The sequence below is a fragment of the Corvus brachyrhynchos genome, unplaced genomic scaffold (genome assembly GCF_000691975.1).
Source record: "Corvus brachyrhynchos isolate BGI_N302 unplaced genomic scaffold, ASM69197v1 scaffold5, whole genome shotgun sequence".
NCBI lineage: Eukaryota > Metazoa > Chordata > Aves > Passeriformes > Corvidae > Corvus > Corvus brachyrhynchos.
The window spans coordinates 11,840,465-11,865,018 of NW_008238321.1; the positions used below are offsets into that span (position 1 = coordinate 11,840,465).

At 42.9% G+C, this 24,554-nt stretch overlaps 3 protein-coding genes across 10 annotated transcripts in view; 1 reads left to right on the plus strand and 2 right to left on the minus strand.

The window, feature by feature from the left end:
- LOC103615464 (acyl-coenzyme A synthetase ACSM3, mitochondrial) lies at positions 1–18,492 on the minus strand. Of its 4 annotated transcripts, XM_017734188.1 has the most exons (14): positions 8,338–9,361; positions 7,946–8,210; positions 6,977–7,187; positions 6,321–6,528; positions 5,765–5,908; positions 5,186–5,342; positions 4,652–4,731; positions 3,839–3,962; positions 3,057–3,137; positions 2,818–2,919; positions 1,784–1,911; positions 1,583–1,682; positions 851–970; positions 1–442 (listed from the first exon to the last, which is right to left on the minus strand). In XM_017734188.1, the coding sequence occupies exons 2-14, from the start codon at positions 8,144–8,146 to the stop codon at positions 356–358; spliced, it is 1,743 nt and encodes a 580-aa protein (XP_017589677.1). In that variant the 5' UTR covers positions 8,147–8,210; positions 8,338–9,361; the 3' UTR covers positions 1–355. The 4 variants fall into 4 exon arrangements, with proteins under 4 accessions (XP_017589677.1, XP_017589678.1, XP_008631743.1 ...); XM_017734189.1 differs by lacking the exons at positions 7,946–8,210; positions 8,338–9,361 and adding an exon at positions 18,196–18,492 and having other exon boundaries at positions 6,977–7,236; XM_008633521.2 differs by lacking the exon at positions 8,338–9,361 and having other exon boundaries at positions 7,946–8,290.
- LOC103615625 (acyl-coenzyme A synthetase ACSM4, mitochondrial) overlaps positions 9,851–24,554 on the minus strand; it is an 18,630-nt gene continuing 3,926 nt past the window's right edge. For 2 of the 5 annotated variants that reach the window (XM_017734192.1, XM_017734190.1), the window contains exons 2-14: positions 18,915–19,179; positions 17,936–18,146; positions 17,280–17,487; positions 16,325–16,468; positions 15,604–15,760; positions 14,965–15,044; positions 13,882–14,005; positions 13,506–13,586; positions 13,267–13,368; positions 11,729–11,856; positions 11,528–11,627; positions 10,796–10,915; positions 9,851–10,158 (exon numbers count right to left, since the gene is read on the minus strand). In XM_017734192.1, the coding sequence (XP_017589681.1) occupies positions 10,057–10,158; positions 10,796–10,915; positions 11,528–11,627; positions 11,729–11,856; positions 13,267–13,368; positions 13,506–13,586; positions 13,882–14,005; positions 14,965–15,044; positions 15,604–15,760; positions 16,325–16,468; positions 17,280–17,487; positions 17,936–18,146; positions 18,915–19,115 (1,758 nt within the window). In that variant the 5' untranslated portion in view covers positions 19,116–19,179 and the 3' untranslated portion in view covers positions 9,851–10,056. Of the gene's footprint in view, positions 10,159–10,795; positions 10,916–11,527; positions 11,628–11,728; positions 11,857–13,266; positions 13,369–13,505; positions 13,587–13,881; positions 14,006–14,964; positions 15,045–15,603; positions 15,761–16,324; positions 16,469–17,279; positions 17,488–17,935; positions 18,147–18,512; positions 19,180–22,185; positions 22,271–24,554 lie in introns of those variants that run through there. The other 3 variants (XM_017734191.1, XM_017734193.1, XM_017734195.1) reach the window with 3 other exon arrangements.
- Positions 22,359–24,554, plus strand: part of PDILT (protein disulfide isomerase like, testis expressed) — a 23,843-nt gene continuing 21,647 nt past the window's right edge. The window contains exon 1 of the mRNA XM_008633688.2: positions 22,359–22,557. Coding sequence (XP_008631910.1) covers positions 22,359–22,557 — 199 coding nt within the window. The remainder of the gene's footprint in view (positions 22,558–24,554) is intronic.

The window sequence follows — 24,554 nt, forward strand, 5'->3', positions numbered from 1 at the left end:
TAAGAGTTATAGTTACCTTTTATTTTTTTTTTTTTTTTTGGGTAAGGAAAGTATTTATACAAATTGCAGTTAAAAAAATTTGACCTTTGTATGCACTTGGGACTGTCCTTTCTCATATTCCATACTTTGAATTACTTGCACTTCTTCCTGAAAATTTGTAGGTCGATGGCAAAAGTGGTTCCAATACCACATACCCTCAAACCATATGAGTGTTTTATCCTTTTTCTGCCATAGATTGATTTTCCCAATGTTTCCAAGAGTTCTGGGTCATAAACACATGCCATATTTGATGTGTTATGGTTGGTACAGGTGAGGGAATATTTCTCTCCTTGCCTTCCAGATCACTCTTGCTCTTTTATATGCTTGCCCACTCTTTGCTCCTTAGAACCTTTCTCTGGATTTTCCCAGTTGCTGTCTTTGGCAGACCCTGAACAAACTCCACCTGAAAGGCAAAAATAAATTCTGGTTAAATTCCCAGCTGAAGGAAAGACACGCTTTCATTATGGCTGGGGGTGAAAGGATGGGAAGCTGCACAGCCAGGGCTGGGATGATGAAATATTGACTGAATGCCTTGCCTGTTTGAGGTGCTGTGAAAACCCCAGTACTCCATGAAAGAAAGACTGGACACTCATAAAGTAAAATTTCATGACCATTGCCTCCCTCTGGGTCCTTTCTAGCACACACAGACAACCCAAGGCTACAGCTGCAACAGACCCTGTCATCTGCTTCTATTCCATCTAACTCTGCCTGGAGTGTTTGTCAGAATGCAGTCAAGAAGCAGCTGAGGCAGGGCAAAAAATGCTCAGTTTCTGGTCCAGTTAGAGAACCTGTGGTTTTGGGCTGTACTTACCTTCCTTGGATACTTGTAAGGTGCAGTCACCTTCTTGACATGCTGCTGGAGCTCGTGAGTTAATTTTTCTGGATCATGTGATACAAAAGCAGGAGCTAAAACAATGAAGGCTTTGACCACCTGTGCCACAAAAAGGAAGGGATTCCATTAACTTCCAGAGGTGGGAATAAAGGGGTACATTTGTCATGTAAAGTGAGTGTCAAAATTGAGAATGCCCAAATTGGGTCTTTTTCTTTAATTTCTCTTTTCATTGGCTGGTTATTACAGAATGCTGGGCTATGAAGGACTGATTATAGAACAGAGGATGTTTTCCATATTTCCATCTTTATTTTCCCCTTAACTTTATATCCTACTGAAGCTGAAAATCTCATCCCTGTTTCTCAATGAAATGTTGCAAAGTTCGAAAATATAAAACAAAAATGAAACACTCTGGATGTCATTGGTGCAGTGCACTAAGGGATGAAACAAGAAATAATCAAAATTTCCTTGCTTAGAGAAAAACATGTCATGATTAGTCTGGAAAGCCAAACTATTTTTCCACATAAAACCTGCAAACAAGGAAATAGTTCTGATATTCTAAGATCTATTAAAATGTGGATTTAAAAACTTTAGCCCACTTACTTTCAAAAATCTGCAACATACTGAATTCCAAGGAAGCCTAGTACATACAGGGATACTGATGCTTAGAATAAAGGGCATTTCTTACTACATCTTTGCTCTATTTTCTTTTACCTCCCCTCGAACTGGGTCGGGGCTGCTGACAACAGCCACCTCGGAGACTGCTGGGTGCTGCAGCAACGCACTCTCCACCTCAAAGGGGCCGATGCGGTACCTGGGAGAGCACGAGCAGAGGTCAGCCCCAGCAGGATGGGCCAGCCCATTGGTGTTGGCAGGCTGTGGTTTATGAGGCAAATCTAGAAGCAGATGCCTTACCCAGCAGAGTTAATGATATCATCAGCTCTTCCAACAAACCAGACATATCCCTCTTCATCCATAACGCCTCTGTCCCCCGTGACATAAAAATCTCCACGCATAGAGGCAGCAGTTTGCTCTGGATTATCCTGGCAACAACCAAACATTTCAAGAGAAGTTTCTGATTCTTAGTGAGACATAACACATTTACTTTGCAGTGGTGCTAAAAATTATCAAAATAAGTTTTTAAGGTGTTCTTGAAATGAGTATGTTCAATACTGTTTTATATTTCCTGGTGAAAAACCCAGAGCCATGTTAATTAGCAGTTTGATGGCTGAAGTATGTGACAGGTGGAAAAGAGAGCTACACACTAAAGAGTGTATGTAGAAATTTCTGTTCTAGGGGGAAAAGGTCGTGCTCTATCAAAATGCCCATCCATCAGAGCAAATATGTAACCCATTCTGTTCAGGGAAGTGATTTATCATTGCAGGGGGTTGCCAAAATAACCTCCTATCAAAAGAAACTTTATACCCTTAACTGTCAGGACCAAAACTCAGATGAGGTGACCTGCAGAAAAAACTTCTTTATTTGCCTTGACCTATAGGACCTCCACATCCTGTTTAACCTCTTGGTTACACAGAAAAAACACTGACAACAGAAGACAGTGAAAGCCTGAAATTACAGTATTGAACCTAAAGAAGATTTTTATCACAGAGTGAGCAATTACATTTTACAAGTTGTTGTTTGATGATGCTACAAATATCCCAATATTATGGGGGTTCAAAAGAGGATTAAAAACATGGACAGGTCCCCTAAAGCTTGTTCAATATGAGAGTGTAACTGCAGGGGAGAATATCTTTAGGTTACTTAATTCTACTGTTTTCTTAAGAATGTCCTGCGCCTCAGCACCACCACGCACTGACCAGGATCAAAGTTGTCAAGCAACCCAGTGAGACCTTCTGAGGAGCCTGCATGAAATTCTGCTCCTGGCAGAGCCTTGCCCTGGGTCTCTCCCAGGTCTCTCAGCAGACACAGGCACAGCAGGTCGGGCTCACCAAGTACTGGGAGAACAGACAGAAGGGTCGTGTGGGTTGCACTCGGACAGCAATGGTGCCCTCTTCTCCTGCAGGCACAACAGCCCCATGGTCATCCACGATCTGCAGCAAGGACAGACACAGCAGCAGTGCTTTGATCAGCCCAGAGGAGCATCTGCTCCAGCTCAGTGCAGGGCACAGAAGGGCTGCAGACAGCCCTGCCTTACTCTTCTACCCACAGCTGCCACATTTCCACGTACCTGCACATCATAAGGGGGAACAGCTTTTCCCAAAGAGCCAGGTTTAATTTTCATTCCTTTCATATTGGCACAGATTGCCACCTGCAGAATAGATTTTTGGTTTTTTTTTAAATTGTTGCAACATCTTGTGAATGCTATTATTGTTTGCATTAGGCACCTTCCCATGACTTTGTTGTGACAAGGGCTGAATGAAGGACCTGCACTGGGGTTTTTGAGAACATCAGAGAGGGATTGAGAGGCATTTCAGGTCAGACCTGTGTGAGGTTGGTTTTGCTGAGTCAGAGCCAGTGGGTTCTCCTGCAAACACTTGACTCTGCAAGACAGCAGATGTGAAATTATTACAGACCTTACTTCAATAATGGGACGATTAATTTGGGACCATTTCAAGAGCAAGATGAGAGAAGGCCTGAGATGTGACCCTTAATAGTTTTGTTAATGTTCACTTACAGAGAAGTCTGGGATGTGAGCTGGTTTAATATTTGCCATTAAAACCTTGGAAAGGCAAACTGATAGCTGGAGCAAATTATTTTTTAAGTTTTCTTTTGAAGGAAAGATGACAACTTATTTGATCTGAAGTGTCTCTGGAATGGTTTTTGCAGGGGTCTAAAACATCAAAATATGCAGATTGCTGATTCTGGAACTATATAACTATAATTATACAAAGTATTATATTTTTAATCATGTAAGTGATTCTCACCTTTTCCATTGATTTATCAAGGACATTGTGGCTCTGGTATTGTTACCTGTGAATGGGTATATTGCAAGAATTAATGCACACGTACTGTTTCAGTCTGGCCATAACCTTCATGGATATCCAGCCCTGTTTGGATTTTCCACTTTGCAAACACTTCGGGATTCAGTGCTTCCCCTCCAGTTACACAGTGCTTCAGACTCAGGAACTTGTAGCTTGAGAGGAACAGAAAATGAAATAATTGTCTTAGCTCCTAAAATGAGCAGTGAATGGCCCTCACTGAACAGCCTCCCTTGGCTTTCCAAGTAAGTACCCCTAAAACTGAAGGTAAGGCTGAATAGGTACAGAGAGGCTGAGCTCTGCTAAACCTGGGTTGGCTTTTGTCAGGTTGAAAGACCTATGTGACAAGAATAAGTACCTTACCAAAGATGTGAAAACTCCCTGCAAACCACTTCTCACAAGCTGGGTATTTTACAGAGTAACAAACTGGGGAGAACAGCTGCCAAATAACTCTCAGGATGTGAAGCTCCTCTAACTGCTCCCTTCATTCTCAAGCATGTGACAACAACTCCACCATACTCCAGTAGCTCCCTGATCCAATGCTGCCCAGTTGATTTAAATTGAACTGGGAACCCAAAGTTCAGAGGAAGTGACAACTTAAAAATGTCTCCTTTGTTTCCTCTGTGCTGTCTATTCAAGGACCCAGTCCTGAAGCCCAGGTGGCCTACCTGGGCTAGCCCTAGTCATTCTCACCTTTCAGAACACAGCCTTCTTTTCTGAGAGCAGGTTTTGCTAATTAGATTGCCTTTAACAGAAAAAGAAATTAAGGAACCTGAGGAACTAAACCTCCAGGGCTGTGCCAGCATTGTGCCCCAGCCTCCCTCCCCTCCCCTCCCTGCAGTACCTGCTCACATCGTGTTGGACCAGCATGCAGAAGGCAGTGGGAGCTGTGCAGAAGGTGGTGATGGGATATCTGGAGAGAGTCTAGAAAAACAGGGAGTTATTCTGTTGGAAATGAAAGTGTGATGGTGGCTCTGACCTTGTGAATGTGCAGGTGATTAATACAATTTATGTGCTCAAATGTCTGCAAGATGAAAGCCATAAAAATGCTGCACCAGTCAGTCCAACTCCTGTAGAAAATACGGAACTTTCTGTCCAACAAAAGTCACACATATAAGTGAAGGACCACTGAGAGCAGTAGTTCAAATTGATTTTCTTTGTGCTTTCCAAGGTGTGTCCCAGGCTCAAGCCTAATTGGTCATAGGGAACTAGACTAGAGCTTTTCCAGTATTATTCTTGGGAAATTCAGGGTCTCTACCCCATACAAGAGGCCAACGTTGAGGAGAATTGTCCAGCTGACTGGTTTTTGAGAAATAGCTGGAAGGAGGAATAGGCATTCTGGTACCTTTGGATTGCTTGGGATATGGGGATTACTCACCTCTGCAATAACTTCTGGTTTAAACTGTGGCATATTGTGTACAAAGACACAGGATCCACAGACCCATGGTGCAAACACACTGCCCCAAGCCGATTTTGCCCAGCCAGTATCCGAGGTATTCCACATTATGTCTGAAGGAGTCAAGTTCATCCAATACCTGATGAAGAAGCAGAGATGAAAAAATTTCCAGGGAAAGCAAATCAGTACCAAGCCACAGATTTAACCCGAAGTGTAACTTTTAAGATTCAATGACATGGCCCAAGGTTGCTTTGGTTCTCAGGGCAGGTTGGACCAACATGAAAGCACTTGAATTCCTCTGGTGCAGCTGTAGGGACACTTTCCTTATTGTTCCTCTGCTTTCAGCCTGTGAGTGACACAACTCTGCACATGATGAGGTCAACTGGGCCTTCACGAAGCTTTTAATAACACAGGTTTCACCCTGAGAGGGGAAAGATGAGGAAAGCGCAAATCCTACAGTCATGAATTGCCCACATTTACTGGAGTTTTATGGTCATATGTTCCATTTAATGGTGATCACGTCACTTAATGAGGACCCTGGGAGGAACTGCAAGGTGATACCTGCCAGAGATTGTGAATCCAATCCCGTAACTGCTGTGGGACTGCACCACCATTTTTGGGAAGCCCGTAGTTCCACTGGTGAAATACACTACCATTGGCTCGTGACTCCTCGTCTTGACACATTCATGGTCAGCAGATGCAACCCTTCAGAGGAAATGGTATATTCTGGTCAGTACACACAGTTTTCCAGCAGGGAATCAGTATTTTTATTGTTTAGGAGTTCAACAGGAAAGTTGCCCCAAATTATATGATCTTACTAAAGAAATAGTTGCATTTCATATCACAGGGAAGAGTTAGCGAACACACTGCCTGTCACAAGTACACTCTGAATCATAAGGCTGAGGAGCAAGAAGAAGCTGAAAAATCTGAACTTATCTCCCAAAACCTGGGCTGGATGAACCTGTACTTAATGCAGTGTAATCACAATGCAGCAGGTTGACAGAGAAATGTAAGTCCTCTGTATTTTGAAAATGAACCTCAAAACTCAGCAATGTCACCTGCCTGGTACAGCTCCCTTCACCTCACAGGGATGATGGTGAAAGAGCTGGATACTCACGCAAGGAGTTCTTTGAGGTTCAGCCACCCAGCCCTGCTCCCTCTGCCTACAATGAGTTTACTTCTCAGGAACTGGCTGCCAGGCAGGACAGATTCCAGTGCAGGTGCCAGGGTGTCACTGGTAATGATGCACTTGGCCTTTGAAGCCTGGAGTCGGTATGAGATGTCTTTGGCCGTTAATTGGGATGTTCCTGGAATAAAGACAATTCCTGGAAAAGAGCAAGCAGCAATTGAGGAAACTCATCATTTCCCAAAAATACCTGATTGTGTCTCTCTGTTGATGCTGATTTGATCCATCATGGATGTTTGGCAGCTTAAAAGCAGAGCAAAATAGATATATTCAATTATTAATGACACTAATTCTGTAAGTTCCTCCATTATACATTCAGCTCCCTTACAATGTATGTGGTCAAGCCTGGCCTCAGGCTGCAGCCACTGGAGCCTCTCTGGCTTCACCTGAGGATGCCTCTTGACTGGACCCTGTCTGGCACTGTGGTTCCTGGGTGAGTGCTGCCAATCCTGCCTTTAGGCAAAAGCTGAATTGTGCAGGTCACAGCAACATATCCCTGCTTGCATTTTCTTCACACTGATCTAACATGTGGCTTGTAGGCTCTGTTTGCTCTGTCTCTGCACCCCAGGGGTGGGTGAGTCGCTCACCTGCCCGAATGCAGGCTACGTTCAGGAGCCACCACTCGGGAACACGAGGCAGAACTGCCATAACTCTGTCTCCTCTCTGCAGAGCACAGGCCTCACAAAGGACATTGGCTGCCTTCCTCGAGAGAGAGCCCAGCTCTTCAAAGCTCCACTTCACCTCCTCTCCCTCATCACTGACCCACCAAAAAGCTGGATTTGCTGGTTTTCTTCCATCCTGCAGCACATCAGAAGACATTAAAACATGAAGACAAACCTTAAAAGATTTCACTTCAATACAAAATAACTCCCGACTAAGCAAATCATCCCTGGCAGTCATTCTCTCAGAGTGACACATGTATTTCTGATGAACAAAATGAAATGGTGCTTTCCACTCTGCAGCTAATACTGCCCAGTACCCATGAGGAAAAATGATTTGTATCATCTGAGATTTGTTCCACTGTTTCCTCATTTTGACTGGGATAGAGTCAATTTTCTTACTGAGTTCTGGTAAAGTGCTGTGGTTTATGGATTTAGGATGAGTATAATGCTGATAACACACTGATACTTTAGTTGTTGCTAAGCAGTGCTTACTCTGAGTCAAGGACTTTCCAGTTTCCCACACTCTGCCAGCCAGGATGTGCACAAGAAGCACCTAGACAGGACAGCTGACCTGAACTGCCCAAAGGGATATTCCAGACCACAGAAGGTCCTGCTCAGTTTATAACCTAGGGGGAAGTTGGCTGGGAGGTGTTTGGGGATGGGCTGGGCATTGATCAATGGGCAGTGAGCTACTACTACTACTATGAATATTATTATAATATTTCAGTTCTTAAACTGTTCTTTCCTCAACCCCTGAGTTTTACCTTTATTTTCTCCTGATTCTCCTCCCCATCCCACTGGGGAGTGTGGGAGTGAGATCCAGGGGCTCTGTGGTTCTTAGTTGCCAGCTGGGGTTAACAACACAATGTCTATAAGGTAAAAGACAAATACTACCTTTTCCAGCCGTGCCCACTCATCTAAGACATCACTTGCAAAGTTGAAATATTCTGGCAGTTCCTTTTTACACTGGTTTATAGATTCATAGTAGGAAACAATCTGAGATGTAAGAAGCCTGTTGTTTCCATGGAATGATCTGCAAGGTGACCCGAGAATCTGCAAACACTGAGGAATCCAGGATTTAATAAATGTTCTCATGATAAATGATGTTTTATCAGACAGTGAGGGGAAGAATCAGGTGCACACCTAAGGAATCAGTCACCTGGAATGAAAGAAAACACATTTAAACCAATCCAGTTATTGGATGCTGTCTCATGTATGACGTTGGATAAATGAATGCAAACCAGAAATAGGTTGATTGCACACACCCTCATTTTATATCATGTTACCTGTATTTTTATGATATGAGTATTTAACATCACAGTATGCAGAAGGAATAAGCACAGTCATCTTGAGGTTAAGAAAATCAGCAGAGTTGTTGCTATGAATCCTGCAAAAACAGCGACAACAAGAACCAACAAATCAAACAAATCTCAGCATTTTCCAGACAATCCAGTTATGAGTGATTCATTGAAGTCACTTAGGCCCACTGCCAGACTGATGGTTCAAATGGTCCAAATAAATGTGAAGTTCCCCATCCTGCTTTCTGGTATTTTTTACCTTCTGTGTTTTAAGGTCTTAATGTCCTGTACCGATCTGTCACCTTGTCTGTATCTCAGCTGATCCTTGCATAGCTTTGATGTGTTCTTTGGGGCTGTTAATTGCCCACAACTTTCCTTCCTCAAACACATCAGCTGTAAATAATCCTTAATCACTTAGGAAGATGTTTCTCATTTCTTAGTCTGCTCTAATTCTCTGATTTAGCTGTAACTTGCATTTTTCAGAGCATTACAATGACAATATCTGCACAATAGCCTATGAAGGAAAGAGGAGGGACAGAACACTTAGGAAGAGTTTTCAAGATGAGAAATTATATTCTAGACTGACAAGATGAAACACATTTGAAGTTTAGGATTCCCTAGTGCTCTATGAAAACATCTGCCAAGTTTAGCTGTGAGAGCCTTCAATTTTTTAGCACTTTTTCATCTGCAAATGTAGAGGTGAAAATGAAGACAGAAAACAGAGGAAAAGACCCAGTAATGGCAATTCAGTCCTCTGAATGCCTGCAAGAATCAGAAATGATTATTCCTGATTTAATACCATTTGCTTCTGCTCAGTGATCATCAATACGAGGAATTTGGATAAATAACATTTTCCTGACCTGGCTGCTGTGGGCAGGAGAGGCTGAGAGCTGCTGGGGGAGATCCTCTTCATTCACTTCACTCACCTGTCAGGACGTTTCCCATACGAGGCCCTGTAAAGATCAGCTGTCCCCTGGAGATGTGAAAGCCGGGCACTCCTTCATAAGTGTTTTGGAGTGAAACCCTTCTGGCTTTATTGCTTACTTCTTCTGGAGTGACGAGAACAGAATGTGGCACAATACAGAGCAAGGAACAGAACTCTTCCTGTGGCATAACCTTTTTCTTGTAATCATTTACACCACTGGTAGCTGTGCATAATTTGCAGTTAACCTAAAGCACTTTTCCTCCAGTCTAACCATTTACTTAAATCACAAATTCATCAAGATGAAGAGAAGCATTAAAAAGAAATGCCTTTTTCCTTCCACTCTGAAAGAGTTTGAGAATGTTACAGTGGTAGTTTTTGGATGTTAATTAATGGCTGATACCCACCTCGGGACAAACATATCTTTTTGTTAATTTCTCATTTATTTGTAATTTTCAAAGTCTTGTAGTTTCACCCATTTTTTTTTAGGGAAGCTGTTAATACAAATTGCAGTAAAAAAAAATCTGACCTTTGTATGCACCTGAGTCTGTCTTTCTGTCTCCCATTCCACACTTTGAATTACTTGCACTTCCTTCCTTCTGAAAATTTATAGGTCGATAGCAAAAGCGTTTCCAATACCACATGTCCTCAAGAGTGTTTTCTCCTTTTTCTTCCATAGTTTGTTTTTCCTGATGTTCTCGTACTGCTCTGGGTCATGACAACCTGCTCTGTGTCATGTGTTATGGCTGATACATGATGGAAATTTTCTCTCCTCATTTTCCAGATCATTCTTGCCCTTGTCGTACTCTTGCCCACTCTTTGCTCTTTAGAGCCTTTCTCTGGATTTTCCCAGTTGCTGTCTTTGGCAGATCCTGAACAAACTCCACCTGAAAGGCAAAAATGCTCCCTGTAGCCAAATGAATTGTGGTTAATTTTCCAGGTGCAACAAAAGATTGCAAAAACACTTTTAGCGTGGCTGGGGATGAACAGATGGGAGGCTGCACAGCCAGGGCTGGTGTGGTGGAATTCCTTACTACACCTTGTAGGTACTGCACAGACCAGACTTGCAGGGAGAAGTACCACAATCTCTAGGAGCTGAGTGCTTCAGCTTTCAGGACAGGGAGTTACTGGTGTCTTTCCTAGTGTGAAGAGATGGATTCCAATCCACTGATGCCAAAAAAAAACTTTTGTTTTGGCTGAGTGCCAGAGGAGAGCTCAAGGTAGGGACTGGTTGGAGTTGAATGCCTTGTCCTTTTGATCTGCTGGAAAACCCCAGTACTCCATGAAAGAAAGACTGGACACTCATAAAGTAAAATTTCATGACCATGGCCTCCCTCTGGGTCCTTTCTAGCACACACAGACAACCCAAGGCTACAGCTGCAACAGACCCTGTCATCTGCTTCTATTCCATCTAACTCTGCCTGGAGTGTTTGTCAGAATGCAGTCAAGAAGCAGCTGAGGCAGGGCAAAAAATGCTCAGTTTCTGGTCCAGTTAGAGAACCTGTGGTTTTGGGCTGTACTTACCTTCCTTGGATACTTGTAAGGTGCAGTCACCTTCTTGACATGCTGCTGGAGCTCGTGAGTTAATTTTTCTGGATCATGTGATACAAAAGCAGGAGCTAAAACAATGAAGGCTTTGACCACCTGTGCCACAAAAAGGAAGGGATTCCATTAACTTCCAGAGGTGGGAATAAAGGGGTACATTTGTCATGTAAAGTGAGTGTCAAAATTGAGAATGCCCAAATTGGGTCTTTTTCTTTAATTTCTCTTTTCATTGGCTGGTTATTACAGAATGCTGGGCTATGAAGGACTGATTATAGAGCAGAGGATGTTTTCCATATTTCCATCTTTATTTTCCCCTTAACTTTATATCCTACTGAAGCTGAAAATCTCATCCCTGTTTCTCAATGAAATGTTGCAAAGTTCGAAAATATAAAACAAAAATGAAACACTCTGGATGTCATTGGTGCAGTGCACTAAGGGATGAAACAAGAAATAATCAAAATTTCCTTGCTTAGAGAAAAACATGTCATGATTAGTCTGGAAAGCCAAACTATTTTTCCACATAAAACCTGCAAACAAGGAAATAGTTCTGATATTCTAAGATCTATTAAAATGTGGATTTAAAAACTTTAGCCCACTTACTTTCAAAAATCTGCAACATACTGAATTCCAAGGAAGCCTAGTACATACAGGGATACTGATGCTTAGAATAAAGGGCATTTCTTACTACATCTTTGCTCTGTTTTCTTTTACCTCCCCTCGAACTGGGTCGGGGCTGCTGACAACAGCCACCTCGGAGACTGCTGGGTGCTGCAGCAACGCACTCTCCACCTCAAAGGGGCCGATGCGGTACCTGGGAGAGCACAAGCAGAGGTCAGCCCCAGCAGGATGGGCCAGCCCATTGGTGTTGGCAGGCTGTGGTTTATGAGGCAAATCTAGAAGCAGATGCCTTACCCAGCAGAGTTAATGATATCATCAGCTCTTCCAACAAACCAGACATATCCCTCTTCATCCATAACGCCTCTGTCCCCCGTGACATAAAAATCTCCACGCATAGAGGCAGCAGTTTTCTCTGGATTATCCTGGCAACAACCAAACATTTCAAGAGAAGTTTCTGATTCTTAGTGAGACATAACACATTTACTTTGCAGTGGTGCTAAAAAAAACCAATAGAAGGGTCTACAACTGAGTATGTTCAATACTGTTTTATATTTTCAGCTAAATAAAAGAGCCACATTTAGCAGCTTTGTTGTGGAAATATATGATATGTGGACAAAAGTACCTTTTATGTAGAGATTTCTGTTCTAGAGAGAAAAGGCCATGCTCTATCAAAATGCCCGTTCACCACAGCAAATGACTAAAATATGTAACCCACTCTGTTCAGGGAAATGATTTACCATTGCAGGGGGTTACCAAAATAACTTCCAGCCAAAGGAAAGTTTTTACTCTTAACTGTCAGGACCAAGACACAAATGAGGTGACCTGCAGGAAAAACACTGTCTGACCTTTAGGACCTATATATCCAGTGTAACCTCTTGGTTAGACAGGAAAAACACTTTGACAAGAGAAGACATAGTGAAAAACGCAAGTTATAGTATTGAACCTAAAGAAGATTTCTATCACATAGTGAGAAGTTACTTTGTGCAAGTTGTTGCATGAGAATGCTACAAGTATACAAATATTATGGGGATTCAGAAGAGGATTAAAAACATAGCTGGGTTCCCCAAAGCCTATTGAATATGACAGCTCCAACACAGGGGAGAATATCTTTAATTTTGCCTGTTTTCCTAAGAATGCCCTGCACCTCAGCACCACTGCAGATGAACAGTTGCTTAAGATGGACCTTTGACCCGAACCAAAATGTCTTTTTCTGGTGTGTTTTCCTAAGCTGGTTCTGCTTTCAGTGGGTAGAGCATCCCCTTTTGAGTAGTGGTGTTTGATTAAGTGTGTCACTACCTCAGAGCTGTATGATCATCTACCCGTGAGGGCCGTGTGCTGTGACTTGTGTTTGTGCTGCTGCTCTTGTGCCCGTGGTCTGTGTGACAGGCACCTGTGCAAAGGTTTCTCTGACTCCAGTGCCTGCTGGAGTGGGGGTACCTCTGACAGGGGTATGAGGCAACAAAATACCTGTGCCTTGGAAAGCCTCCTGGAGCTTCTGATGTGTAAGAGTAGAATTCATGGGCTTTCTTCATTAATGTTTAACCAAAGATAGGAATGGAATAGAGGGAAAAGAGTGGTGCTCTGAACTTGAAGCCCATGGCAACTGCCTGGTACATATCTGGAACAGGGGATCCCCTGGTTCACATGGCATTTTGAAGCTACACTCTGTCAGTCAGTCTGTCCAGGAACTATGCACTGACCAGGATCAAAGTCGTCAAGCAACCCAGTGAGACCTTCTGAGGAGCCTGCATGAAATTCTGCTCCTGGCAGAGCCTTGCCCTGGGTCTCTCCCAGGTCTCTCAGCAGACACAGGCACAGCAGGTCGGGCTCACCAAGTACTGGGAGAACAGACAGAAGGGTCGTGTGGGTTGCACTCGGACAGCAATGGTGCCCTCTTCTCCTGCAGGCACAACAGCCCCATGGTCATCCACGATCTGCAGCAAGGACAGACACAGCAGCAGTGCTTTGATCAGCCCAGAGGAGCATCTGCTCCAGCTCAGTGCAGGGCACAGAAGGGCTGCAGACAGCCCTGCCTTACTCTTCTACCCACAGCTGCCACATTTCCACGTACCTGCACATCATAAGGGGGAACAGCTTTTCCCAAAGAGCCAGGTTTAATTTTCATTCCTTTCATATTGGCACAGATTGTCACCTGCAGAGTAGATTTAAAAAAAAAAGAAATTAAAATTGTTGCAACATCTTGTGAATGCTAGTATTGTTTGCATTAGGCACCTTCCCATGACTTTGTTGTGACAATGGCTGAATCAGAACCTGCACTGGGGTTTTTGAGAACATCAGTCTGGGGTCTGAGCTGCTTTAATATTTTTCATTAAAACCTCAGACAGGAAAAATTGATACCCAGAGAAAATACTCTTTTTTATTTTTGCTTTTGAAGCAAAGATGGTGAAGGGTTCTACTACCAGTAATTACATTTATTGCAAACGTACTGTTTCAGTCTGGCCATAACCTTCATGGATATCCAGCCCTGTTTGGATTTTCCACTTTGCAAACACTTCGGGATTCAGTGCTTCCCCTCCAGTTACACAGTGCTTCAGACTCAGGAACTTGTAGCTTGAGAGGAACAGAAAATGAAATAATTGTCTTAGCTCCTAAAATGAGCAGTAGGTAGACTTAACTGAACATCCTCCCTTGGCTTTCCAAGTAAGTACACCTAACACTTCACAAGCTCCTTTGGAAATGAGTCATAATCCTGTTATGCACACCTGGACTAGACTCCTAGATTGCTTGAGCTGCCACTGAAGATGATATTGGTTTATCTCTGTGTCACTAGAAATAGGTTTCTCCGCTGGAAAATGTGTGAGCAAAAGCGTTTCCTTGAGAGAGCTGACATAAAAGGAGAAATCTGAACAAGCACATCAAATGCGTGTGGAAAGCTGAGTTATGTGCCAACACCCAAGATCAGATTTAACGCAGGGAATTTTCTAGAGCAAAAGGAAGGCTGAATAGGTACAGAGAGGCTGAGCTCTGCTAAACCTGGGTTGGCTTTTGTCAGGTTGAAAGACCTATGTGACAAGAATAAGTACCTTACCAAAGATGTGAAAACTCCCTGCAAACCACTTCTCACAAGCTGGGTATTTTACAGAGTAACAAACTGGGGAGAACAGCTGCCAAATAACTCTCAGGATGTGAAGCTCCTCTAACTGCTCCCTTCATTCTCAAGCATGTGACAACAACTCCACCATACTCCAGTAGCTCCCTGATCCAATGCTGCCCAGTTGATTTAAATTGAACTGGGAACCCAAAGTTCAGAGGAAGTGACAACTTAAAAATGTCTCCTTTGTTTCCTCTGTGCTGTCTATTCAAAGACCCAGTCCTGAAGCCCAGGTGGCCTACCTGGGCTAGCCCTAGTCATTCTCACCTTTCAGAACACAGCCTTCTTTTCTGAGAGCAGGTGTTGCTAATTAGATTGCCTTTAACAGAAAAAGAAATTAAGGAACCTGAGGAACTAAACCTCCAGGGCTGTGCCAGCATTGTGCCCCAGCCTCCCTCCCCTCCCCTCCCTGCAGTACCTGCTCACATCGTGTTGGACCAGCATGCAGAAGGCAGTGGGAGCTGTGCAGAAGGTGGTGATGGGATATCTGGAGAGAGTCTAGAAAAACAGGGAGTTATTCTGTTGGAAATGAAAGTGTGATGGTGGCTCTGACCTTGTGAATGTGCAGGTGATTAACAAAAGAGGCCAGTGTTGATGGGAATCAATCAGCTAACTGGTTTTGTGCAGTGCCTGAGGGGAGGAATAGGCACTCTGGCAACTCACTGAAAATTCAGGATAACAGAGCCTTAATTCAGGTTCATGCCATGCTCTGATTACTGGCCCATGCTCAGCCTGACCCCCAAGCAGCTGGAAGTCCATACCTGAAGTGAGCTTTAAGCTCAATATTGGACAACACAGCAGTGACCCCAAGATCTTTATATCCTGCATCTTTCTCCAGTTGTGCTCTACACTGGAGCCATGCCACATGGCCTAATCAGGAGGGGAAACACTTGTTCCTTGAGCTGAATGGACATCAAATGGAGGGATGATTCCTTGGGATGTGGGAAGTACTATCCCTGCTGCTACTGAGTAGTGGCACCCATGGACGAGTGCCAGTTTGTTTCCTTCATTTATGTAAAATGGAAGCAAACATCACAGTATAAAATGTTAAGGTTACCTCTGCAATAACCTCTGGTTTAAACTGTGGCATATTGTGTACAAAGACACAGGATCCACAGATCCATGGTGCAAAAAGACTGCTCCAAGCTGCTTTTACCCAGCCAGTATCAGAGGTATTCCACATTATATCTGAAGGAGTCAAGTTCATCCAATACCTGATGAAAAAGCAGAGATGAAAAAATGCTACAGAGAATGTGAGACACTCGGGCCCAGGTCACAGCAGCATTCAAGGAAAGGGCAGGAGGCTTCCATTAGAAGATGTGATTAGAGCAAGTGGGGCTCTGTAGAAAGTTTGAGAGATTTGAAGAGTCTTAAACATTCTCTTATTTCCCTTCATTCCCTCCTGCTTAATATTTTGAGCATTTATTTTTCTTGTGAGCAATGCAAGACATCTTTGTCTCGAGCTGCAGAATCTGGATCTAGAGCAGAACCCAAACAGATCATTTGGAGCAGCCTTTTCCCACCTGGTGCAGTTGAGACATCAGCTGTCACAGCTCATTTCTCTAGGAAACTAAACAAGTTACTTCTCTGGACCCTTGACCACCAGCTTTCAACTCGGAATATTTTGAGAAAGGTATCCTTTAACATTCAAAATGAGGAGGATGCAAATCCTACAGTCACGAATTGCCCACATTTACTGGAGTTTGATGGTCATATGTTCCATTTAATGGTGATCACGTCACTTAATGAGGACCCTGGGAGGAACTGCAAGGTGATACCTGCCAGAGATTGTGAATCCAATCCCGTAACTGCTGTGGGACTGCACCACCATTTTTGGGAAGCCCGTAGTTCCACTGGTGAAATAGATCAGCATTGGCTCTTGACTCCTCGTCTTGACACATTCATGGTCAGCAGATGCAACCCTTCAGAGGAAATGGTATATTCTGGTCAGTACACACAGTTTTCCAGCAGGGAATCAGTATTTTTATTGTTTAGGAGTTTAACAGGAAAGCTGCCCCAAACTGAATGATCTCACTGAGTAAGTGGTAACACAGGTAAGAACAGTTAGAGAAAACATTTTCCTTGTAACGATGATGCCCTGTATGCCATAACATTTAAAATATGAGCACCTACAGAATATTCCAGACTTTGTCTGCCACTGTTTATCAAGGGCACTCCAGGTGCTGATTATGGAACAGCAGGCAGAAATCAGTGTCTGCTTCAACACAAACCAACCCCCAACCTGAAATCAATAACTGAGGTTATTATGCCAAGTACATTGGTCTTTTTACTAATAGTGTATCATTTATGTTCAAGAGACTGATGAACAATTCAGATCCTCTGAGGTGCCAGGATAATAAAGGGAAAAAAGAACTGAGCACCAAGAGCTAGCAATTGGTATTTTCCCATTTAATCAAGAGCCATTAGAATGGGCTCTAGCAGGCATGCTCATAACAATTGTTTAGAACTCTGCTTGTCTTGTGATCACAGTAGAAGCAGAGAGCTTCTAAAAGCTGGCAGGCTGCTAAGTGAGGAGAAGGTGAAGGACCTGAACTTAGCTCCCAAAACCTGGGTTGGACAAACCTCTACCAGTGTAATCACAATGCAGCAGGTTGACAGAGAAATGTAAGTCCTCTGTATTTTGAAAATGAACCTCAAAACTCAGCAATGTCACCTGCCTGGTACAGCTCCCTTCACCTCACAGGGATGATGGTGAAAGAGCTGGATACTCACGCAAGGAGTTCTTTGAGGTTCAGCCACCCAGCCCTGCTCCCTCTGCCTACAATGAGTTTACTTCTCAGGAACTGGCTGCCAGGCAGGACAGATTCCAGTGCAGGTGCCAGGGTGTCACTGGTAATGATGCACTTGGCCTTTGAAGCCTGGAGTCGGTATGAGATGTCTTTGGCCGTTAATTGGGATGTTCCTGGAATAAAGACAATTCCTGGAAAAGAGCAAGCAGCAATTGAGGAAACTCATCATTTCCCAAAGATACCTGATTGTGTCTCTCTGTTGATGCTGATTTGATCCATCATGGATGTTTGGCAGCTTAAAAGCAGAGCAAAATAGATATATTCAATTATTAATGACACTAATTCTGTAAGTTCCTCTGTTATACATTCAGCTCCCTTACAATGTATGTGGTCAAGCCTGGCCTCAGGCTGCAGCCACTGGAGCCTCTCTGGCTTCACCTGAGGATGCCTCTTGACTGGACCCTGTCTGGCACTGTGGTTCCTGGGTGAGTGCTGCCAATCCTGCCTTTAGGCAAAAGCTGAATTGTGCAGGTCACAGCAACATATCCCTGCTTGCATTTTCTTCACACTGATCTAACATGTGGCTTGTAGGCTCTGTTTGCTCTGTCTCTGCACCCCAGGGGTGGGTGAGTCGCTCACCTGCCCGAATGCAGGCTACGTTCAGGAGCCACCACTCGGGAACACGAGGCAGAACTGCCATAACTCTGTCTCCTCTCTGCAGAGCACAGGCCTCACAAAGGACATTGGCTGCCTTCCTCGAGAGAGAGCCCAGCTCTTCAAAGCTCCACTTCACCTCCTCTCCCTCATCACTGACCCACCAAAAAGCTGGATTTGCTGGTTTTCTTCCATCCTGCAGCACATCAGAAGACATTAAAACATGAAGACAAACCTTAAAAGATTTCACTTCAATACAAATCATCTTTGGCAATCACTCTGCTAGAGTGAAACCCATCTTTCTGACAAACAAAATAAAATGGTGCTAACACTATCAAGTATCCATCAGTAAAACTGAATCATCTGAGATTTGTTCCACTGTGTCCTGGTTTTGACTGGCACCGAGTAAGCACTGCTTAGCAACAACTAAGTTGAGGACTTTCCAGTTTCTCACACTCTGCCAACAAGGGGGTGCATGAGAATCTGGAAGGGTTCAAGACAGCTGACCTGAGCTGTCCAAAGGGATACTCCACACCACAGAAAGCCTTGCTCAGTTTATTACCTGGTGAGAAGTTGGGTGAGGAGTGCCAGTTGCTGTTTGGGGACAGGATGGGTGTCAATCAGTGGGCACTGGGCAGTTGTGTTGTACATCATTTGTCTTGTCTGGGTTTTCTTTGTTGCGCTCTCTTTTTGTTGTCTCCCTTTTCATCACTACTATTGCTACTGATACTACTACAACGGTGATAATTATAATTAATATTCTTCTTGTTATTGTATTTTATTTTATTTTATTTCAATTCTTAAACTGTTCTTTCCTCAACCCCTGAGTTTTACCTTTATTTTCTCCTGATTCTCCTCCCCATCCCACTGGGGAGTGTGGGAGTGAGATCCAGGGGCTCTGTGGTTCTTAGTTGCCAGCTGGGGTTAACAACACAATGTCTATAAGGTAAAAGACAAATACTACCTTTTCCAGCCGTGCCCACTCATCTAAGACATCACTTGCAAAGTTGAAATATTCTGGCAGTTCCTTTTTACACTGGTTTATAGATTCATAGTAGGAAACAATCTGAGATGTAAGAAGCCTGTTGTTTCCATGGAATGATCTGCAAGGTGACCTGAGAATCCGCAAACACTGAGGAATCCAGGATTTAATAAATGTTCTCATGATAAATGATGTTTTATCAGACAGTGAGGGGAAGAATCAGGTGCACACCTAAGGAATCAGTCACCTGGAATGAAAGAAAACACATTTAAAAGCAGTTAGTTATTGGATGCTGTCTAGTTTGTGATGCTGGATGAATTAACGCAAACCAGCTTGAATAAATAGGTTGTTTGAACACATCCTTGTTTTCCCTATTATTTTATGTTCCTCCTTCTCTTGTAAAGAGACTGAGCACTGCTTTTTCATTAGAATATTTGTCCTCTACTTTGTCAGCTGATGAATGACTCTCGTATCTCCTCTCTAAAATTTCACTTGCCAGTCCTTTTTTCAATATCTTTGTCTTGATTCCTGTAAGTTTTATGTTACTTTGCGTGCTTACAGAAATAAAATGCCACTAGTTTTGAAGTGTTTTAGGAGACTACCACCTTGACTTACAACAGTCTCTAATTATGTTATGCCTTAAACCTGCACTAGATGGCGAGTCACACTGAATTTATGCACCAATAAAACTGATGAATCTCTGATTTATTTTTTTATGAGTTCTCTTTTCTTTGAGGGCATGAAATAAACACAAAATAAACAGTAGGTGAGCAAAGGTGAAATGCCAAAGACTTCCATTTGCTTTGCACTTCAGCTGAAGTGTGCAACTTGGGAAAAGATACATGTAAAATAAACTTGCAAAGAGAGTGCCAACAGTTCCAGTCTTTCCCACACAGCATACAGGTACATGTGGAAGAGACAGAATGGAGGATGCCACAGGTATTTGAAGCCCAACCCTGAAAGTCAAGAAAACTGGATTTTCACTCACAGGTGCTGAATCATCAGATAAACTTGTTTTCAGTGTAATGAAGTCCTTAAGGATGTACCCATATTTCTAAGGGAATTTTCCCCCAGTTCAATGGAATCAGCTTTGCTTTTAAACTTTTCTGTGCCATGATGCTGTCCTTATTGAACAGCCAGCACTACATACCTGTCTCACAGGGATACTTTCACCTTTGCATTGTATATTGCAAGTGTAGTTGTAGTGAGAGCTTCCAGTGCTCAATGCCAATAAATAACAGTAACTGGCATCACTCTGAAATCCCTGTGTTTGTGAGGCAAACCAGAGAAACTGAGACAGAAGGTGCACGTGTGAGGCACATCTCAATGGCTCTTGACCACATATTTTACAGGCTGTGAGGGGTAACTAGGCAGAAGTCCCTAGAATATTATTTATCCTGAATCCAGTGTTTCCTGTTGACTGCACTGTGACTTCTGCAGAGGGCAGATTTTCCAGAGCTCTCAAACTATAAAGCACAAAAGGAAAGCCAGCACTAGTTAGCACTGATGAAGTAATGCACAGAGTGTGACCTTACCTGCTCTATGTCTAAAAGAAAACATTGTTCACCAGCTCAGATCCACTAAATCCCACTCCTTTCCTCATTGCAAATCTGTCCTGGCAGGATGGACTATTGTATCATCCCCTTTTTTCTGCAGTTTCCTTTCAGGACATAGAGGTTAGAAGCCCTTTCCATGATGGAGCCTACTTCCTGGTAGGAGATTTCCAGGAGGGTTTAAAGTCGACTGCAGTTTGTTTCAGGGGCAGACAGGGGAAAACCAGCTCTCTCAGCAAATGGTTTTGTCATCCTGCCTTTGTTCTGGGAGCCTTAGGCTGTGTTCTGATCTTAAACACTGCCTGCTCAGCTCAAACAGGCCTTGTTAGTTTTAACCTGCAGTTCTGAAAGACGCTTTTTAACCTCACTGGCATTTTGCTTGAAAGACGTCTTTGGAAAGCAGTCTGTTATGAAGAGAAAGAGACCACAAAGTCAAATGGGAGACTCTTATCTTTCTGCTTCTTTTTCTCCTTTGGTACCTGATTGCTGAATCTGTATTTATGTGTGATCTTATCTTGCAAGCAGCCTGAATACACAGCTCCTGATTTCGTTAGGCACCCTGCACAAGTACTAATAGAACACCTCTCAAGGTGCGTTGCAACTCAAAGCTTTTGAGACTGATAGAGGAGAGTTTGCTCCACTCACACCAGGCATGAAAACAGACTAAATTGCAGCAATATGTCCCCCAAGATCCTTCACCCACAGAAAGTGGAGGCTACCACATCAGCCCCCATTACAAACACTCCCTTTTAGTGGTGCCCTCCTGGATAAAAAGTCTGCTAAAGGCACGAGGAGCGAAGCAGCACTTGCTACTCCTCAAGAAGAACAAAGAGTCATTATTGGAGGAATTTCTTCTTGGTTCTACTAATCCAGACCCAGCTGTTGTCAACTAACCTGTGTCCTCTGTGCCACTGAAACAACCAGTGGAATACCTGATCTCTACCTGCTACAGGGGTAAAGTTCACAAATTGCAACACAGTTTAAGGGTCAAAGATGTTTCTGCTACAACTACAGACTGGCAGATATTTACAGAAATAGTAATTCCTTAGTAAATGAAGGAATTCCAAAATCTCAACGTTTCTGTAAGTCCTTTTTTTAAATGTTCTGGAAAGACTGTCTAGGGAGGCCTCACAGTTCGCATATGGAAATGTACCATGTCCTAAGGATGACATGGTACATTTAAAAGTCCCTTCAATTTATTGCACAGAAAATTGTGCTACCACTGAAAACCAATGGTGAAATTTTCTGGTTTAACCCACGAAGTACTATCTTACTTGAGCTACAACTCGGCACTTGAGTGGAGGGGGAGCCTCACAGACAAGGCCTCCAAGACTTACAGGCACTGAAATTCCCTATGCAAAGAAATGAGAGTTTTCCCCTGACTTCAGCACACTCTCAGTCAGATCCCCAATCAGTAGCTCCGTAAGTGCAAGAGACAAGCAAACATTAGGCAGGGGAGCAGCCCTCAAATACTGTCCCAGGTACCTCACCTGCTGCTTGGTGTGCAGCCCTGACAAGAGAAGGGTGTCTAATCACACAAGTGCACTCTGAATCCACTGGTGCTTCCAGTGGTAGGCAAGTGTTTCCTCCTGTGCTCTTTCACCTTCTCCCTGGGGTGTTTATTTCCAGAAACAGTAAACTTCCCCATAGATACTTTTTTCCCCCCCACAAGCACTAGTAAAAGTGGGGAAGTACTTAACTAATTTAATCTTCCCATGGAAAGTGCAGTTGGTTCCACTGGTGGTAGACTGTTATCAACCTTATCAGCCTCTTGGTTTGGCTGATACAGCTGCAGACATTTGAGCAGCAAACCCTACTGCTTAATGCTCCTTTGCTTCTTTCTTTCTCAGTATCTGGGTAAAGGCAGGACAAGATGAAGACACATCCTTTTTTCCTTCTTCTCTTGTTGTTTCTCACAGGCTTCCTGGCAGCAGACAGCATAAGCCCAAATGAAGCAAAGCTGAAGAAAGCCAAGCTCCCCAAAATAAAAAAGGAGAACCATGTCCTCTTGCTGAAATCGAGCAACTTTGACAGAGCATTGAAGGAAACCAAATACCTCCTGGTGAAGTTCTGTGAGTATCAATTTCCACTCTCTTGCCCTGGTGGCTCTGCAGAGAATGACTGATGTTGGGACACTCAGGAGTGCTTGTTTTACCATTCCTTTGCCCCCCAGCAGTCCTTGTTTGTTTTGGTTTCCTCCATGTATCTATTTCTGATTGTAACTACAAAAGTTTATTCTTTTTTGGGGTGGTTAAACACCAGTCTGCTACTTAAGACATAAGAGAGTGATGAGCTGGCATTCTTTGCTTTCACTGCCTGGTTTTGCAAGTATGTGTTTCACAGCAGTGATGGGTAAAACATATTAAAAAAACCCCCAACCAAACAAAAATTAACCAGAGAATGCTTTTCTCCTTCTTACATTTTCATCAGCACTTTGTATGAGATTTTTTGGATGGCATCTCTCCTCTGGGAGTCTTTGGGTTTTAGGGATTGTCTTTCTACAACATTTTGATGTCTGTAATTGCATTATATTGTTCTTTTTCCCTGAAATGAGCACTTGGTTAGGTAGAGGCAGGTTTGTGGTCCTTGTTTTAGGTTCACGTTTATTCCTCCTGGGGAGAAAACTGGTGGGGTTTTTGAGTAACTAACTTTGTTGTCAGGTCTGGCCTACAAGTACATCACAAGGGCAAAAGCCAAGAGGTGGATTCTTGTGATGTTACCCATCTAAAAGTTCAGATGCTGCATAATTTCCCATGCCACAAACAGGGATCTGCACTGGCCAGTAGCTTGCTGGTAGCAGAAACCCTTTGATCTGCATAAGGCTAATATAATATAATATAATATAATATAATATAATATAATATAATATCTTTAATTATAATAATATGAAAATATAACAACACATACAATATAATATTATGGAAATAAATAAAAAGTGATAATAACCTAAATAAAGAATATAATAAAGACATAGATGACAAAGATAATAATATTATTAATAATAATAGTAATAATAATGATTATGATGTACTGTAGGTCAAGCTGAAATGAAAATACTTGTATTTTTCCAACAACAAGACCCAAAATACACTAACAGACTCCTGAAACTAAAAATATGTTTGGATCATACCAAACACTTCATTAATCCTGAAACAATGTTATAAAACTTCAAGTATTTTTAAACTTTCAGAATAATCACATAAGAAAATTATTTGAAACATAATGTTCAAAATTTTTAAATACTTCTGAAAGTTTTGAAATTTGGGAAGATTTTATTTACTAATTGTGGAGGATTTAAAGCTATTTGCCACATTCAGTCCGCAGTTGTGAACGGTTTTATCTCTCTGAAGATGCATAATTTTGGTGAAAAAATAGTTTACCAGAAAAACCTTGGTCATTCTGTATTCTCAGCTTTGTAAGAGCTGTTTCAAAGCACAGGATCTAAATGGCCAGGCCAGAGCAGAGTTTGTAGCCAAACCTTCTTAGTACTGGCAGAGATTATCAACAGTGAGATATTGCAACACACCTCAGGATTGCAAACCAAATATGAACGGAAAACAGATGTGAAAGAATTCATAAAGAGAGAGGAGATGGAGAAAGAGTTGTTCAGAATACAGTAGCCCAGGGACTGGGGCACTCAAAGGATGTGGGAGTCTAAATCAGGCTTTCTTCCCCCTTCTTCAGAGCAGAGTCTTGGACATCTCTGACATCCCACCACCCTCACCACTGGCTTCTCCAGAAGGGAAGGACAGACACACTCTTCCATTCCCCACTGCATCTTCCAAAATGCAGAGATGAAGCTCTGCTCCCCAAACACACCTTGCTCCAGTGATCCTCATCGCTTGCTGGTTTGGATCAAAGGCCAACAAGTCTGTCTGAAGGGCTTACTGAAAACTCATGGACTGCCTTTCCCCCACAAACCATAACGGCATCTACAGTCCCCAGAAAGAGTTTTGGAATCACTCCCAAGAGTGATGAGCTCCACAGCACAGATACATGATCTGGAAATCACTGACCTCAGTCTCTATAGCTCCCTTTGGAGACATGCCACTAAACAGCCTCTGGGGCA

Bases quoted from the DNA above. Each gene is read 5' to 3' on its own strand.
- LOC103615464 (XM_017734187.1), bottom strand. From the start codon at position 7,421: ATGAGGAAACAGTGGAACAAATCTCAGATGATACAAATCATTTTTCCT. The intron at 3,963-4,651 runs GTACTGCAGGGA...GTTCCTCTCAAG, and splicing joins GTCCAACACGATGTGAGCAG to CTACAAGTTCCTGAGTCTGA. The intron at 971-1,582 runs GTAAAAGAAAAT...TTTGTGGCACAG, and splicing joins CCGACCCAGTTCGAGGGGAG to GTGGTCAAAGCCTTCATTGT.